This window comes from Oreochromis niloticus, linkage group LG3 (genome assembly GCF_001858045.2).
Source record: "Oreochromis niloticus isolate F11D_XX linkage group LG3, O_niloticus_UMD_NMBU, whole genome shotgun sequence".
NCBI classification, from domain to species: Eukaryota; Metazoa; Chordata; class Actinopteri; order Cichliformes; family Cichlidae; genus Oreochromis; species Oreochromis niloticus.
In genome coordinates, this window is record NC_031967.2 from 13,468,012 (window position 1) to 13,483,337 (window position 15,326).

General features: G+C 43.4%; 1 protein-coding gene across 17 annotated transcripts in view; it reads left to right on the plus strand.

Annotated features, from left to right (window-relative positions):
* Positions 1–15,326, plus strand: part of LOC100692188 (adhesion G protein-coupled receptor L3) — a 254,089-nt gene that overhangs the window by 130,986 nt on the left and 107,777 nt on the right. For all 17 annotated transcript variants that reach the window (XM_019352859.2, XM_019352862.2, XM_005468240.4 and 14 more), the window contains one exon: positions 2,547–2,656. In XM_019352859.2, coding sequence (XP_019208404.1) covers positions 2,547–2,656 — 110 coding nt within the window. The remainder of the gene's footprint in view (positions 1–2,546; positions 2,657–15,326) is intronic.

Below are 15,326 nucleotides of genomic sequence, written 5' to 3' on the forward strand. Positions count from 1 at the left end.
TGATGACCGCCAAAAACAAAATGGCACATGAGACTACCACAGGCGCCGTAATTGTGTTTTTTAATGAAGACCTACATTTTATGTGGGAGCTGATTTCGCACTCGGTCGATTGTGTCTACTCCGTCCTCTCTACCGCCGCTGCCACCATCCATCATGCAGTCATAACAACGTTACCTGTATGTGGTTGAAGCCTGGTCGTAAGTCCGTGACTTCCCGCTCTAATCCTTCACAGAAAGATGAATTTGCCCCTGACTGTGTCACCTGAACCGAAATTAAACTGAACTTTATGATCATTATTCATTTACAACATGTCTCTCAAGCGCTGGCTGTATACAAAACGTGGATGTGGCCACTGTGGCATCACACAGTGCTTTGTGAAATCTAGTTTTTAGGCCCCGGTTTTATCAATTTAGTCATTTTTGCTTTCGTTGTGGCCAGAAGAGGCCATAGTGAGACAAAACGTTAGAGTGTTTTCGGCTAATGCTAGCAAGTTTGTCATCATAGCACATTGGCAGTGTTAGGGAGTAACGGAATACATGTACCGGCGTTACGTGTTTAAAATACAAAATATGAGTAACTTTATTACTCATAGCATGTATGAAGCATGTAAATATAAAAATAACCACTGCAGCCAAAAGAGTGCCTGATGAGCCCAGTTGTCAGTAAGCTATTAAGACTCGACTGCACACCGTGTTCGTGTTTTCCTCCGAAACAGTAAGTCCCGTTGGAGCAGCCTTTCAACGCCTCTCTCTGTCTCTTCCTAGCAAAATTGACCCAGACAACAAAGTAAAGCTAGTTTTCGGCTACGAGCCCGACACGAACCCGACGTATTAGCCAGAGGTCCCTTTACTACAGTTCGGAGCCGCGGACCTGTTTTATATACGCGTGGAATAGTTTTCTACACGAGATCGCTGCAAAAAGTGCAGCCTTACCTAATGTCCACCCTACTGTTACTCATTTTATATTAAGATTTAAACATCTAGTTGGTATTGGTATGGTGAGTTTCCTTAAGTAATAGTAATAAATCACACAGCAATAGTACACTCATGTAGTTGTAAAAAGCATGATAATATATTAAGTAATCCAAAGTATTCAGAATACTTTACTCTCATTGAGTAACGTAACGGAATACGTTGCAAAATACATTTTGGGGCACGTATTCTGTAATCTGTAGTGGAATACATTTTAAAAGTAACCTTCCCAACACTGCACATTGGTGTGTTGTGCAGATGCAGTTATGTGCAAATATACATGCTACAGATATAAATACTAAAATTTCACTTGTGAAATGACCAGATAGCAAGTCATGTTATTTGTTGGATATTTGAATTAAAAAAATTCCCCAAACCATCATCACCACTAATACAATTTAGAGGTTCAGTTCATGAGTGAAATCAGCTCATTGCCTAGCAGACAGCCACCAGCTGTTATGCTGCTAGCTGTCTGTGGCAATTTCAACATGGAAGCCTATGGGGCCTTACTTCATGTCGGAGCTATCTTCTCTCTCTTCCACTTTATTTAGGGCAGCATATCTAAACAAGTCTCCTGTCAGTATTGTTATCCACTAGTCATTGCTCATATGTGTTGTATGAGATATTGCATATATTATATTAGCTGTGAAAAACACCACATATGCAGTGTATGAGGTGCATTGGTAGCACAATCCTATCACAGGAAGAAGGTTCCTGGTTCAAATCTAAATGGTGCCTTTCTCTGTGGCGACTTGTATCTTCTCCCGGTGCCTGTGTAGGTTTCCTCTGTGTACTCCAGCTTCCTCCCACAGTCCAGAGACATGCATAATAGGCTAATGGGTGATTCTAAAATTAGCTGTGGATGAGAGGTAGATGAAGTCCTTGATGAAGTGTAAAGAATAAAACACCATAGGAATCTATGTTAAAATGTAGCTTGGGGTCTAAAGTACGGCTAGAAACATATAAATGCAACAAGAAAAATACATCAACTCTGAAATTTGCATTAATGTGGAAACGCTAATAGCTAATAGCGATCAGACAGTTGAAATATTTTGTGTCTGGATTGACTTGAATCACTGAAAATTCTGTGTTTTTAGAAACGGCAGTTGAACCATAGGAGTTATAGATAAATATAAATAAACAGATAAACGTGTGAATTCGTTTCCTGATTGATTAAGCCGCCCTTGTTTGCTTCCATTCATATTTCCAGTTTGTAACAGACTTTGTGTTAGTGTAGTCTCTAGGTTCAGCGACATCATGATGGCATCGCGAGGGGTATTTTTTCAGTCTTTGCGAGCGATCTCCCCGAGCAATCCAAAAATAGAAATAAATTAATTAAAATAAATGTATCCCGTGAATGCGAGGCATAAAAGTAGATGAGTTAAGTTCATAAACAGTGGAGCTTTGTGATCGTCTTAATCTCTTCTACGGAATAAAGTGCTTTAAAGTTCATTAACCACACACTAAATGTCTGACTAATGTGCCACTGTATATTGTGGCCACTCACAAGGACGTGATTATCTAATGCTTTACTTATTTATTTATTTTAACAGAATGACTTTTCTTTGCTTTCAGATGTAACAACAGGACCCAGTGTGCTGTTGTGGCAGGACCAGACGTATTTCCTGACCCGTGCCCGGGAACCTACAAATACCTGGAAGTCCAGTATGAATGTGTGCCCTACAGTATGTATTCCCCAGCTCTCCTAATGTTCTAGCCCATTCTCATTTCCTCTTAACAACAGCGCCTCATCAGTAATGGTCGGAAATACAAAAATATCTCAAATGTGTCATCCAGTCTAGTGGAAAAGATTAGGACCCAGCGGTGGGTGCGAAGACGCGTGATGGTTTCTGTTATCCGAAAACATAACACCCTGCAAGAGCGCAGGAAATGTGAATGACAGTGTTGCTTACCTGTGAAAAATAATACAGTTTATCAGTTTACAGGAACGCAACCTGCTGATGCAGCGCTGTTGTTTATCAAGCCATCTCTTTGTTATAACTGACAGGTGATTAACGCTTCCTGCGTTGTATTAATTCCATGTGGCATCAGTTAGATCAACAGTGTTACAGTTTACACTTATTTTACTCCGAGTGGCATTGTTGGAGCCGTGCAATTTATAAAAGTAGAAACGAGCAAATCATTTTTGAACTTTTAATCGGTTTTTTGTCAACCTGTTAATGCTGCTGCTGTTCCAAAACAGAGTAAGGCATATATCCGATAATGCGTTCAGGCTTTCTCTTGTTTTTTTAAATTGCGCATGTCACAACCTTCCCATCAGCTCCCTCGGTTCAAAGCGCATTAATATCTTTGAGGAATCATGTCTGATGATGTCAAGTCTCTATTTCCATCACAGCAAGAAAGGCTGTTTCGACTTTCATCAAAATGAAAAGTACTCATTCTCAGTTCAGTTCAGCTCAGTGGACGCCGGCTAATGTTCAGACTAGTGAGGCATCTCTGAAGGGGGTAAATAAAAATGATTTAATTAGTGCAGCAGGTGAAAAACACTGTCAGGCTGCAACATAACCTAAGTGAAAACGTTTGGGCAGGGAATGGAAGGATCAGCATGGGGTGACAGGATGAGCATGCTGAGAGGATATCCAGGCGAGGCTAAAGGAAGTGGCATGGACATTGCCATATGACCTTTGCTATTGTCTTTTTAATGAACTTTGAAGTGGAACACCAAAGTCACAATAATTACGCCTGCCAAAAATCCTGATTCTCAAAAAAAGGGGGAAATATTTAGTCATGGACATTTAGCTGTGTAGTCTGTAGCGGCTGCATTGAAGTGAGTTGTAGTAATTCAAATCAAAGCCATCTTTTAACATTTGATGTCCTTACATGGTTCCCTCAGTAGTGGGCCTGACAGTAGCTTTCATGTTGTGAAGTGAAAGCCCTTTTTGTCTGTGGTCTTTTTATTCCTCACTGTAATATGCACATTATGCTATTTCAGTCACCCAGTGCCAGTGTCTTTCCTAGGTGTCATTGTCTTGGGATACTAACAAGGATAAAGCCACTGCAATGAACAGTAGCACACTTTCAGTCAGTTTTTGTGTCAGTCATACTTGCATCTACTCAAGTTTTCAACCTTGTCAACTCAAGCATTTCACTAGTTTACCATTTCGACCACGAGGCAGCTAGATTATTGAAATATGTGCAAGATCATGAGAAAGGCTTTTACCAAGGGGCTACATCAGAAACTGGGACTGTTGTGGAGCGCCGCACGGAAAGCATTTAAAAACGCCAGTTTTGAAAAGTGCTGTACAAGTCAACTTTATTATAATTATCATTTCTATTATTATTAATGTGATTACCAATAAGATAATAAAGAGGGAAAATTATTTTCAGCAGAACTGAGTGTGGCCCTCCACAACAGTCCTAGTTTCTCACCCCTGCTTTAAGGTATGGGCTTTATGTCGGTCGGGTTATTACTGGTCAGTAAGATCTCAGCTATGTGTGTGTGTGTTTAATTTGGGTAATTCTTAAAACACACAGTAACTGCTAGCAAATGAGTTTTATTCCAACATTTTAAACACAAAGACAGCACAAGTCCTCGAGGGCTACAATAACTGCATTGCTTAATAGCTACACTGGTTTATTGCAAGAAACTTGTGGCTTGTTTTTCCTCTTTAGTTAAAAATCAAGCTGCAAGTTAGAGACAGTGACTGATGATTCACTGGCCTGATTCTTTGAAATTAGACTGTAGCACACAGTCCTAGATGGGTCATCCAGTGTCACTCATAGAGAAACAAGATTAGTTACCTAGATGGACATGGCAGTTTTCTTTCTCATGATTATGTCCGTTGCTTAATTTACATTGTTGCTACTCCAGTCGACCGAGTGTAGGTTGTAGTCATTTTTTCTTTCTTTTGTCCAACACATAGGCATTGTTTTCAGCCGGACCTTTTCCCAGTGGTGCAATGTAATTGACCTCCAGTTCGACGGGAACTGAAATTATTTTTGCCCTTTTCCACATGCTTGAACAGCATGGAAAATAACATAAGAACTTCCGCCCCTATCCCATCCTTTTCCAATTACTTCCAATTTATTCTATTGGTGTCAGATTTCTAAAATAATAGACACACACATTATGGCTCCATATATTATGCTGTAAAAAAGCTGCTGCCTAATGCAGAAGCTGGGTTTTCCTGTCCTGTCTGGATCCCTGTAACACATGCAATTGTCCCCTAAGGTGATGGAAAACTCTGCAATACCCTCAGGACCCATTGGCATTTTCTTTCAGTGATCTCTTTAATGTTTTCTCTTACTCAATAAGTTTGACTTAAACAGTAAAAAAAAAAAGAAAGCATAACTCATAACTTGACTGCAGTCCCATAATGCTGTAAAACAGTTTCTGCAGCTTAATTGCTTTAATACCCAGGACTCCTATTAGGGTTCCACGAGGGAGGAATACCGAGGCACCTTGTGTGGTTTAACTATGGATCGCTCCCAGATATGGCCATAAGATCGAGAATTCTGCTGGCAATGCATAAACATGGCAGCAGTCATGTAGCAGTTTATTTGTATATTGAGTGTGGAAGCAAAGTGTAATCACAAGCGGTCACCGGAGACGCATTTGAAACGGATTCGGTCGCGGGATATGAATGAATTCATCTGTGACGGCCCGGTAAACTCTCTTCACACCTCCCAAATGAATCAATCAGAACCTTTTGGCTGGACTGAATCACACTGAAAGTGCTTTCTTCACATTTGTGTGTCATGCTTACGTGTTTGATTATGGCTACGTGTCTTGCGAAAATAAGTCTCAATGGGGAGGATGAGGGAAAAAAAGCACAATAGATTTAAGTGGTTTGTGTGTTAATTGGAAATGAGGTATGGATAGAGACATGGCAGCTCAATTGTGGATCGGCTTTTAACACAAGTCTCCTTACCGAGTTCCTGAGACTGACTGAAGGATTTGAGTGTTTAATAAGAGGAGCAGCCACCCATGACTCCAACTCCTCTTTCTCTGTATTCCACTGACAAGCTCTCCCTCTCAATCCTAATACTCATTTTTTTTACCCTCACTTTCTCTAGCATTTCGTCCTTTAAGTCCTCTCGCTGGCCTCCCCCACCCCTCCCACTCTATCTCCCTTTATTTGCCACCTCTGTTCCCTCACTCCGGAGTCTCATCTGCCCCTTCTCTTCTCCCCGACCACCTTCGCTGACAGCTTTTATCTGTTTTCTGCTTGAGGAGCTTCTTTTTCTTTCTTTTTCCTTTTAGGGCAAATTACCGCCGTCCTCTCCACATCTTTATAAGCCGGCGAGATTGTGCGATTGGATCCGCTGTCAATAACAGCGGAGAGCTGTGCCAAATCGATGGACACATGTTGCAGATACAATATTGATTTTATTAATTTGCGATTCGACCCGCTCCATCAGTTGTAATGGAAGAAATGTTAGAACAATTACCGTCGAGGGTGCCAGTGTTTGCCCGTGCTGGCGCTGTGGCACGCGCGGCGCGATCCGTCATGTTTTCATTTGAGCTGCTGTCTGGATAATTATTCGATATGAGCTGCGAGTTTCTTGGATGAGGAAATGGCACCGCATTGAACGATGAGGGTGGGAAAGCAGCGCTGACATAAAGGTGAAACAATAAAAAAGGAATTTATACATATTGCGTTTGAAATATTAAGCTCTTACTAAATAAAGCTTAATAGCATGCGCTTGTATTTACCTCAGGAATTCGTCACAGAATCCTATGAACATGACTAATTTTTAATCTGCCCGACGACTCTTTCTTTTTGCAACACAGCAGATTGCATACGCCCCTCTGTGCAATTTACATATTAGCAAGGCTGACTTCGGGCACAAGTGACGCGCTGACCCTTTATGATGACTCATAAACACGAGCGCGCTCTTATGGCTGACATCTGTCTCCGCCCCGCCCTCTCACCTTGACTTTCCGCAGCTAAGCGGAGAGATGCAGGCGTATTCTCATCGTGCCTTATTACAGCCTTCTTTCCTCGCTCGCTCCGTCTTTCTTTCGGTGCAACTTCCACTTTAACAACTCCTCCCGAAGGCCGAGCTCATGAGAGGTCAACACAACTGCGTCTCCCTCCTACACACCCACTGCTCCTTCCTCGGCTGTAATGAAGCGCTTAGATCTCCTCAGCGGGCCCGTCATATTCGCCGTCTTGTCGCACAAGATTCCGACCTGTGTTGCAGTGCTCTGCCGTTGACAGCCTGTGGTTGCCTTCCTTGTCCTCCTCCCCTCACATCGACCGCACTCTTTTGGTAATTACATGTATCTTTCTGTGTAGTTTCGATGATCCAGGCAGGCGATCGTGTCCCTTACCCTCCCACCACCTGCACCTCACACACACACACACACAAACACAACAAAAGATGAAGTAGGGGATATGAGGGAAATGTATTTGCTCTGTTCACTTTGCAAAACTTACACTTCACTGTGCTCGGCAGTCGAGCTGAAACGGAAAGGCAGAAGACAAGAAGAGAGTGGAAGAACAAAGGAGGAAAAACCTGCTGGCAGTCTGTTGCTATACATAAGCCACTGGTTCCCCCCACTGTTTGCAGCTAATAAGGACAGTGTAAAATCCTGCCTCTCACAGTGGGATCCAGCTCAGCCCTGTCAGATACGGCTCACTCTTTGGAAGCTAAGCCAGGACATACAATCATGGAATCGATTCCTTCGTTTGATTGGGGGCGCAGTAATCCCGGAGCTCACGCCTCGTAAAGTTGCGGTGTAATTTCTCATATTTATTCATCCATTCGCTTTTTGTTTTTTTGTCTCGTTTCAAACTTGCCTAATTGGTTTTTAATTCTTTTCGCCAGTGATAACAACACACCTAACAGGTTCTGGGGGCCCGTAATTGAATAATGGTGTAGATTGTTTTGGCAAGTTTTACCCAGCACCTGCTACCAGTCTCTATCCTTCACTGTTGGCAGGTTAAACTGTGAAATCGATGCTGTACACATGGCTCTCGCTTACACTGCAGCCTGGGCATAATGCGCGTGATTGCAGAGTCTGTAATGCAGCGGTTACACCTAAAGTAAACACCACCTGTGTGACCAGGAGTCTGCGTCTCAGCAGGGTGCGCGGCTCGCCGCTGTGATCTCGCTATACATGTAAGGATTTTGGATCATTAATAACAGAAATGGTGATGTCGAGGCACAAATCTGATTTGATTTAGTTGCTCGCGCTCGGCGTTCCTACACCGTCAGCGCTCTCCCTCACAAGCACCCAGTCAGCTCTCTTTCCCTCGGATAATCTCGCAGCAACATTTAAGCTTCTTGAAGAGTAGATCGCCCCATTAGATGCTATCTGTAAATCTACTTAGCAGATTGTACGGAAGTTCAGTGGCGTTTCGCCCTTGAGCTCTCTAGTCCACGTTCATAAGGTCCAGCGTGGGAGTCAGCACTGTGACAGCAGATACATCACCAAACCACACCCTCTTCACTCCCAGCTGAAATGCCAGCGAGCATTAGACTGCTTGTTCAGACACCTTTTTTTTTTTTAATCTTACCACCTGGGCGAACAGCTCCACTTCCTCCCATGTGTGAAGGGGCCCTGTAATGTCATCTCATCACTCAGTGATGGCTGACCACTCCCCAGCCCACGCAGTATGCTTTGACGACTGTGACTTCCTGCCACATATCTCACACTCCAGATTCACACTGGTGCAGTGGCCTGAATTCGCACTGATTGGTCAGAAACTTCTTGCTATTTTTTTTGGGGGGGGGGGGGGTACCCTTTATCGAATCCATCCAATTAGGGTGTTCATGCTGGCTTCCTGTCACACTGTGGCAGTTTAGTGGGACACAAAGACATAGTTGATATTATTAGAAACATAGTAGCATTTTGTTGTTGCGACTATTCCAAATGCCTGGTGTGAAAAAGAGAAATTTACCTTTAGTTGGATCCAGAAAGAGAGCAGGGTAAAGTTAGATTTTCTGAAATATATACATGTTATTATTAAATGTATACATGAGATATTATTCAACCAACTATGTGCTGGTTTGCAGACAATACATAGAAAAGTTCTTGTTTTATTTTGTTTTAAAATGGATCAATTGTTAAATCAATCTACTGTCCACAGTCTAGAAAACTAAATAAATGTCGTATAAAAAAAAATCCATAAATTCAGCTCTGAATAATCCATGAATGAAACTCAGGGTAAAACCCTTCAGAGGAGTAAAACTGGAAAGTGTGATGGATGAATGTGCAACTCAAGTAGAGATTTCTGTCTCAGTTTGTGAAAATGAGCTTTAAAGGATGCATTTTAAAGTTCCACACAACTTGAAACTAATATTAACAATGAAAAGAAAATACAAGCTCATATGAATATATATTTGTGGTTTAAAGAAGGTACGCCCTCGTGCAAGTTCAAGCCCTCATGTACCAGGACATTTAAAAATCATCTGGTACTTTGCAGATGTAGGAACACCACATTATGGCTCACTCTTCTTTACAATGCTCCTTCAGTTCATTTGAGGTTTGCGGGGATTTATTTGTACACAGCTGTCTTAACGTTCCACCACAGCATTTGAGCCAGTATGAAGCTTTCTGGACTTCTGTTGGAGATTTGCTGCTCTGCTTGGGATCATTGTCCTGTTGCATGAGTCAGTTTTAGCCAAAGTTGACGTCACGCTCTCTGAATGCTTTGAGGTGTCCGGGTCCTGTGGCTTCAAAGCCAACCAAAATCATCACCCCTCCACCACCATGACTAACCACCATGGTTGCTTTGAGATGTTTGTGCTGATATGCTGTGTTGGCACATGGTCAGTCATCTCACCTTTGGTCTCATCTGTCCAACAACCATTGTTCCAGAAGTCCATCCATCCATCCATCCATCCATCCATTTTCTTCCGCTTCCAACTTCTCACCCTGTCTCTAAGGGAGAGGCCAGCCAAACTTCGGAGGAAGCCTATTTCCGCCGCTTGTATTCACAATCTCGTTCTTTCGGTCACTACCCGCAGCTCGTGACCATAGGTGAGGGTAGGGACGTAGATCGACCGGTAAATTGAGAGCTTCGCTTTTACACTCGGCTCTCTCTTCATCACAACAGACCTGTACAGCGTCCGCATCACTGCAGCCGCTGCACCAATCTGTCCGTCGATCTCCCGCTCCCTTCTCCCATCACTCGTGAACAAGACCCTGAGATACTCCACCCTTTTCCGGCTGAGGACCATGGCCTCAGATTTGGAGGTGCTGATTCCTTCTGTTCCAGAAGTCTTGGTCTTATAACACTTCCCACATTGATGGGAAGCAATCGGTTATTTCCTCTTTGGCACTGTGCTAATGCACGTCTAAATGCTCCAGAGCAACAAACTACCAAAACCTATGCTTTTACAGAGGTGCTCACACTTGCTGATGATCAGTTAATCCAGGGGATTGATTAGCAGCACCTGGCTGCTACTTACTCTCTTAAAGAGGCCTCCCCCAAAGTGGTATAAAAGGACCGACTACAACACTCGCCAATGGGTCTCCAGCTGTTCTTATCGTTGTCTGCAACTGAGATTAGTCTAGGCTTAATAGATCCTTAGAACAAACTTTTTCCCATGATTGTAGCTATTACAGTAAAACCGAAAGCTTGTTTATATATCTATATATACTACAAATATTTTTATTATTAAACAAATGTAGTTGTACAGAAAATGAAATTAATATCCACTAATTTTAAAACAGAGTTTGCCTGATATCTACTGAACACGGTGGTTAAAAGGTAAACATAAAATAGAAAATGGCATTTCTACGGGTGGGATTATCCCCTGGAAAAAAAAATATGATGTTCCCAGTTGAGAGGCGATATAATTGCACAGGGAAGCGGTGATTACCGGTGTGGATAAATGGCCGTGTTAAAGGGGTGAATCTGGACATGTGGAAACTGTTTCCCCCCACTAATAGCTGAATAAGCTGCTGTAATCTATCAGGTTACTGTGCTGTAGCAGCTGCTGTTTTTGCTCAGTGACATACATACAGCATCATCGTTGCCTTTCTTTTTTATGTTGTTTTAAAAAAAAAAAAAAATGCACAATCGCCGAAAGAGCTGCAGAAATGTTCATAAACACCCGTTTATGTAACACAAGCAAAGCTTTTATCTCAGTGTTAACCCACCCACGGCAAACAGCCCCACACAAACACTCACTCGCGCACATGTGTCTGAAGAGATGCCGGGGTGCCAAGTGTCGAGGATACATTACTAATTAGAGATCGGTCTCTTCAGGGGGTCTCTCCTTTTTAATGATCACCCTACTAATCAAAGCTTTTTTTGTTTTCCCCTTTCTTTGTTCGCTGGTGCTCCTCCGCGTCCAGCCGCACACCAGACTAAACACTACAGTTATTTTTGCCTCTCCCCCACAATCTCCCCCACCACCCCCACCTCCACCCCGCTGTTCTCCTCCATAATTTCAAGGTCCTTGAAAATCAAGACGTATTTTAGGAGGTGCAATTAGGTTATTTCTGCTCCAGTTGCTGCTATGTTCCATAAAAATGTACTTAATTTTGTTTTGCTGAGCCTTCCCTTGTTTTTATTTTTTTTTAATTTTTTCTCCCTCCGTTGGTCGGTCCCACGTGGATAGCAGGATGGATGAGCGCCAAGTCCTTGCACCTGTCCCTCAAAGAGAGACAGACGCGCGCGCGCGCACAGCATCCTGCATTGTCAAGGTTATAGGACGGCATAGCTGCTTCCCAGTAGGAGGGAGGCAGAAAGCGATGGAGACAGAAAGGAGACGCTAGGGAAGAGATTGAATAAGTACCAGAAGGAAGCACAAAGAGAGCAGACAAGTGGTTGAAAGAAAAAAAAAAGAGGGCTGTTGAGAAATGGAACCTGTAATGATGGTATGGGAGACTCATGAGCCTGGCGAGGGAAAGGCTAGGAAAAAAATGAGAGAGATGAAGAGAGAATTCAGAGAAAGAGAGATGGCCGCCTGCGTGTCCTCCCCCATCCTTAGGCACATGCTATTCAAAGCCCTGTAATTTGTGTCATTAATTAAAAAGCTGATGGGATGGAGTTGAGGGTTTTGCTCTCTGCAACTCCCTGCTTGAGACAGAGGGGGGAAAAGAACGGGAGTGTGTCGGGGTGGGGCGTTTGAGGGGGGGCGTATTGCAAAAAATATTGCTGCCATTCTGCCATGAATCTCTATTAGTGGCTAATGATACCATTCTGATACCTCTCAACCATTAGTGTGAAATTGGGAAGCATTAATTATTCAAATGAAAATCCATACAGCTGCCGCTCACATGACAGCGTGTATGCACTCGCAGTGGCTAAAGATCCCCATTGTTAGCTGCTCGCCGTTTGCAGGACGTGGGCTGTGAGAGGTCTGCGCAGCAACCTGTCAGGTGGAAATTATACTTGAAATCTTGTGGGGGAAAAAAATAAAGTAAGGACTGTATTACACAGAGGCTTTAAAATTGAATTTTATAGGGTACGGTATTGCTGAGCGACGGGGTGCATATAATCATATTATCTAAACTGTCAAAACTGAAATATGTATATGCACACAAGCAAAACCCTTATTGCATTTCCTTTAAGTTTTTCATTGTTACGAACAGCTGCTGCCCTCATTTGTAGCCACTGGGGGATTTAGAGGGAGGAGGGGAGGTTGTTGGCAAAATGGCCAACCACGGCGGTGCGTTGCATTAGCATGCATGCTCCGCAAAGTGACGTCATCGCCGTGATTAGATGATCAAGTTTGCCTTTTGCGTTAATGTAATGTTATGAAAGCATGGCTGCAGCTACAGTCTCTGGTCTAAATGTATGGTTTAGCCCTGTGATAGACTGGCACAATGTTCAGCTGTTACAGTTACATAACTCAAGGTGACGTTTATATCCCCAAACTGTGGCATGTTTTGAAAGATAAACAGGTAGTGCCCGGTAACGTGCATCTTTTTAAGCCGTGCATAGGTTTCCGGTTTGTTTCAGCCATCGGAAACATCTTGCTAATGTTTCTGCTTGTTTTTGTCTTCTTCACAGCACAATAGCTAATTTGTTGCATGTAGCGTGCTCACGGTCCACTGGGTAATTGTTTAAATATGGCACTGCTGTACGATGTTCCCAGATTAGTGAGTCAACTGGTTATCTAACCCTGGACCAGTCCCTAGATAAATCAGGTTTTGGAAGTGAGTGGGTAGCATTGAGGTGTGTTCAAACTAGGCATTGCAACCTCAAACTGCTCCACTGGTGCTTCTCAGTGGATAAAAGATTATCGTGCTTGCACTGGGCTGCCTCCAGGTATGCCAGCATGTAGCTGTTTGAGGCAGCATGTTACATTAAAAAAAGGACATTTCTCTCAGATAGTTTTATCTGTTGGCAAGCCCATGCCAACAATGTGATGTTTTTTTTCTGGATTTTTGGTTGATTAAAATGAAACTACAATAAAAATTAGAGACTTTTTTTGGTAAGTGAGCAAAATTACAAATTCAGCAATGGATCAAATAATTATCTCCCCCACTGTATGTAAGCATATAAACGACCTTTAAATTATTTTAAATAAAACGGATGAAAAATGAAGCCATGTTCTAACACAAAGGGAGTCAAGCTTCTAGGACGGCATTAAACTAGCATTAAAAAGCCTAGTTCAAAAAAATAGCTTTGGTCCCTGTGGGTAGTTTCACCCCTTCATAACAGCTGCATGGCGGTGGAGTGTTTTTTTAATAACTCGTCCGTTTTGATAGCGTTAAGGCTTAAGTTTACGTCTGTGGCCACCTGATTGACTGGTGTGCTGACTCCTGGGCTTCACCTCCTCTAATTCCAGTCACTGAACTCGCCCTCTCAGTTGCGTTTGCTGTGTCGGGGACTAATCTGACAAATGACATGGCACGCTGTGTGGCATAGACCATCCAAGAAGTTTAGGCTTCTGTTTTGGTGACAGAAATATAATGGTGTTTTCTTAGTCTGCTACCTAGCACTAAGAGTCTACCCCATACAGTTTGCTGCTGCTTGCTAATCAAGTTAGCTGGCTGAAAGCTGAGCACTCCAGCATGGTACAGATGGTAACTTCTGGCTCTAAAAAGACCTACAAAAGCTCGACCATCAAAATGCAGAGTCATGGCTACAGTTTATGGTTAAAAGCTTCATTTTTAAGCCATAATAATACCAGATACTGTAGTGAATAATACTGACACATAGCGCTGTATATAACTCACGAATAGCCCTCCGAAGCCATCAGGACAAGGCTCCATCAAATGTTTCAGATATAGGGTACAGGCAAAGGATCATTTTTATTTTGTCGAGTCAATGAATATGATGCTTGAGGGCCTCTTTTATGCGACGGCTCCGCGCCGCGTCCGTGTTTCATCTGGAAGGACCCTTATGTTTTTTGATCTGTGCGCACTTTTTTTGATAGTTCCTCAGACGTTGAAAGTGGGGACAGAGGAAAAAAGGCGAGGAGAAGGGAGAGAGAAAAGAAAGAGATGAGAGAGCTAAGTGCTTTTTAGTGACTCAGTGACAGCCGTGACCAAAATCGTATTAAGGTCACAATGGGGGTGGTGCGGTGGAGTAAAGAAGCTTTTCAAATGAATCAATTCTCCATCTCTGCTTTTCCCCGCTGCTTGTCTTGCGTGTGTGTGACTGAGTATGTCCAAGCCACATATCGCAGGTATATATCTCAGTCTGTAGTGTCTACGGTGAAACACGAGTCGACACAACGAGGACAAATTGGTTCGAGCGTTCTGATGGGTGACCTTGTTGCATCTGGCGGTGTCGTCCGGTCGAGCGAAAAGGGCCGCCGTGCTGGACTTCGCCCGGGGTGTGGCGTGTTTCCTCGTCAGGGATTTCATCCACATCCTTTACTCCCTCCTCACACCGTCTCCCCCGGTGATTGCGTTGTATACCGCTTCTCACATCCCCGCCACTAATGCCTTTTTCTTTAGATCATTACCCTCCTCTCGCCTCGCCGCTGTTAGCGATCGCTCAATCAGAAACGCCGGCCTCCCCGCGGTCCCCGTTGTGTGGCCATTGCTCACGGGAGGTGAGGAGGCTTTGATCGGGTAGCGTTTGGCTGTTTACTTTGATTTGATCTATGGGGTCCGCATGCTGTTCAGAGTTATTGGCAAATTTGGGGTGTCGGTAACAGCGATTCACATGCAGCCCGAAGCAATTGTTGCTCGCGCTTGGTATGGACTTGTTGTGTTGCAGTGACAGCTGGAGCGTTTTCTGTTAATGAGGTGCTGCGCTGTACCAGTTTATGATCTGACAAACACGGACGACTTGCTAAAGCCTCTCCCCTCCCCGTTGTTTTCCTCTCCTTCGTGCTCTTTCCGTCGCCCGACATCCTCGTTCTCTCTCCCTTTCGTTGGCTCAGTGCCTTGCATTAATATTGTTCTCCTCTAATAACTTTCCCATCTTTCAAACTTTACCCCACCTGCCCACTGACCTCCATACCTCACTC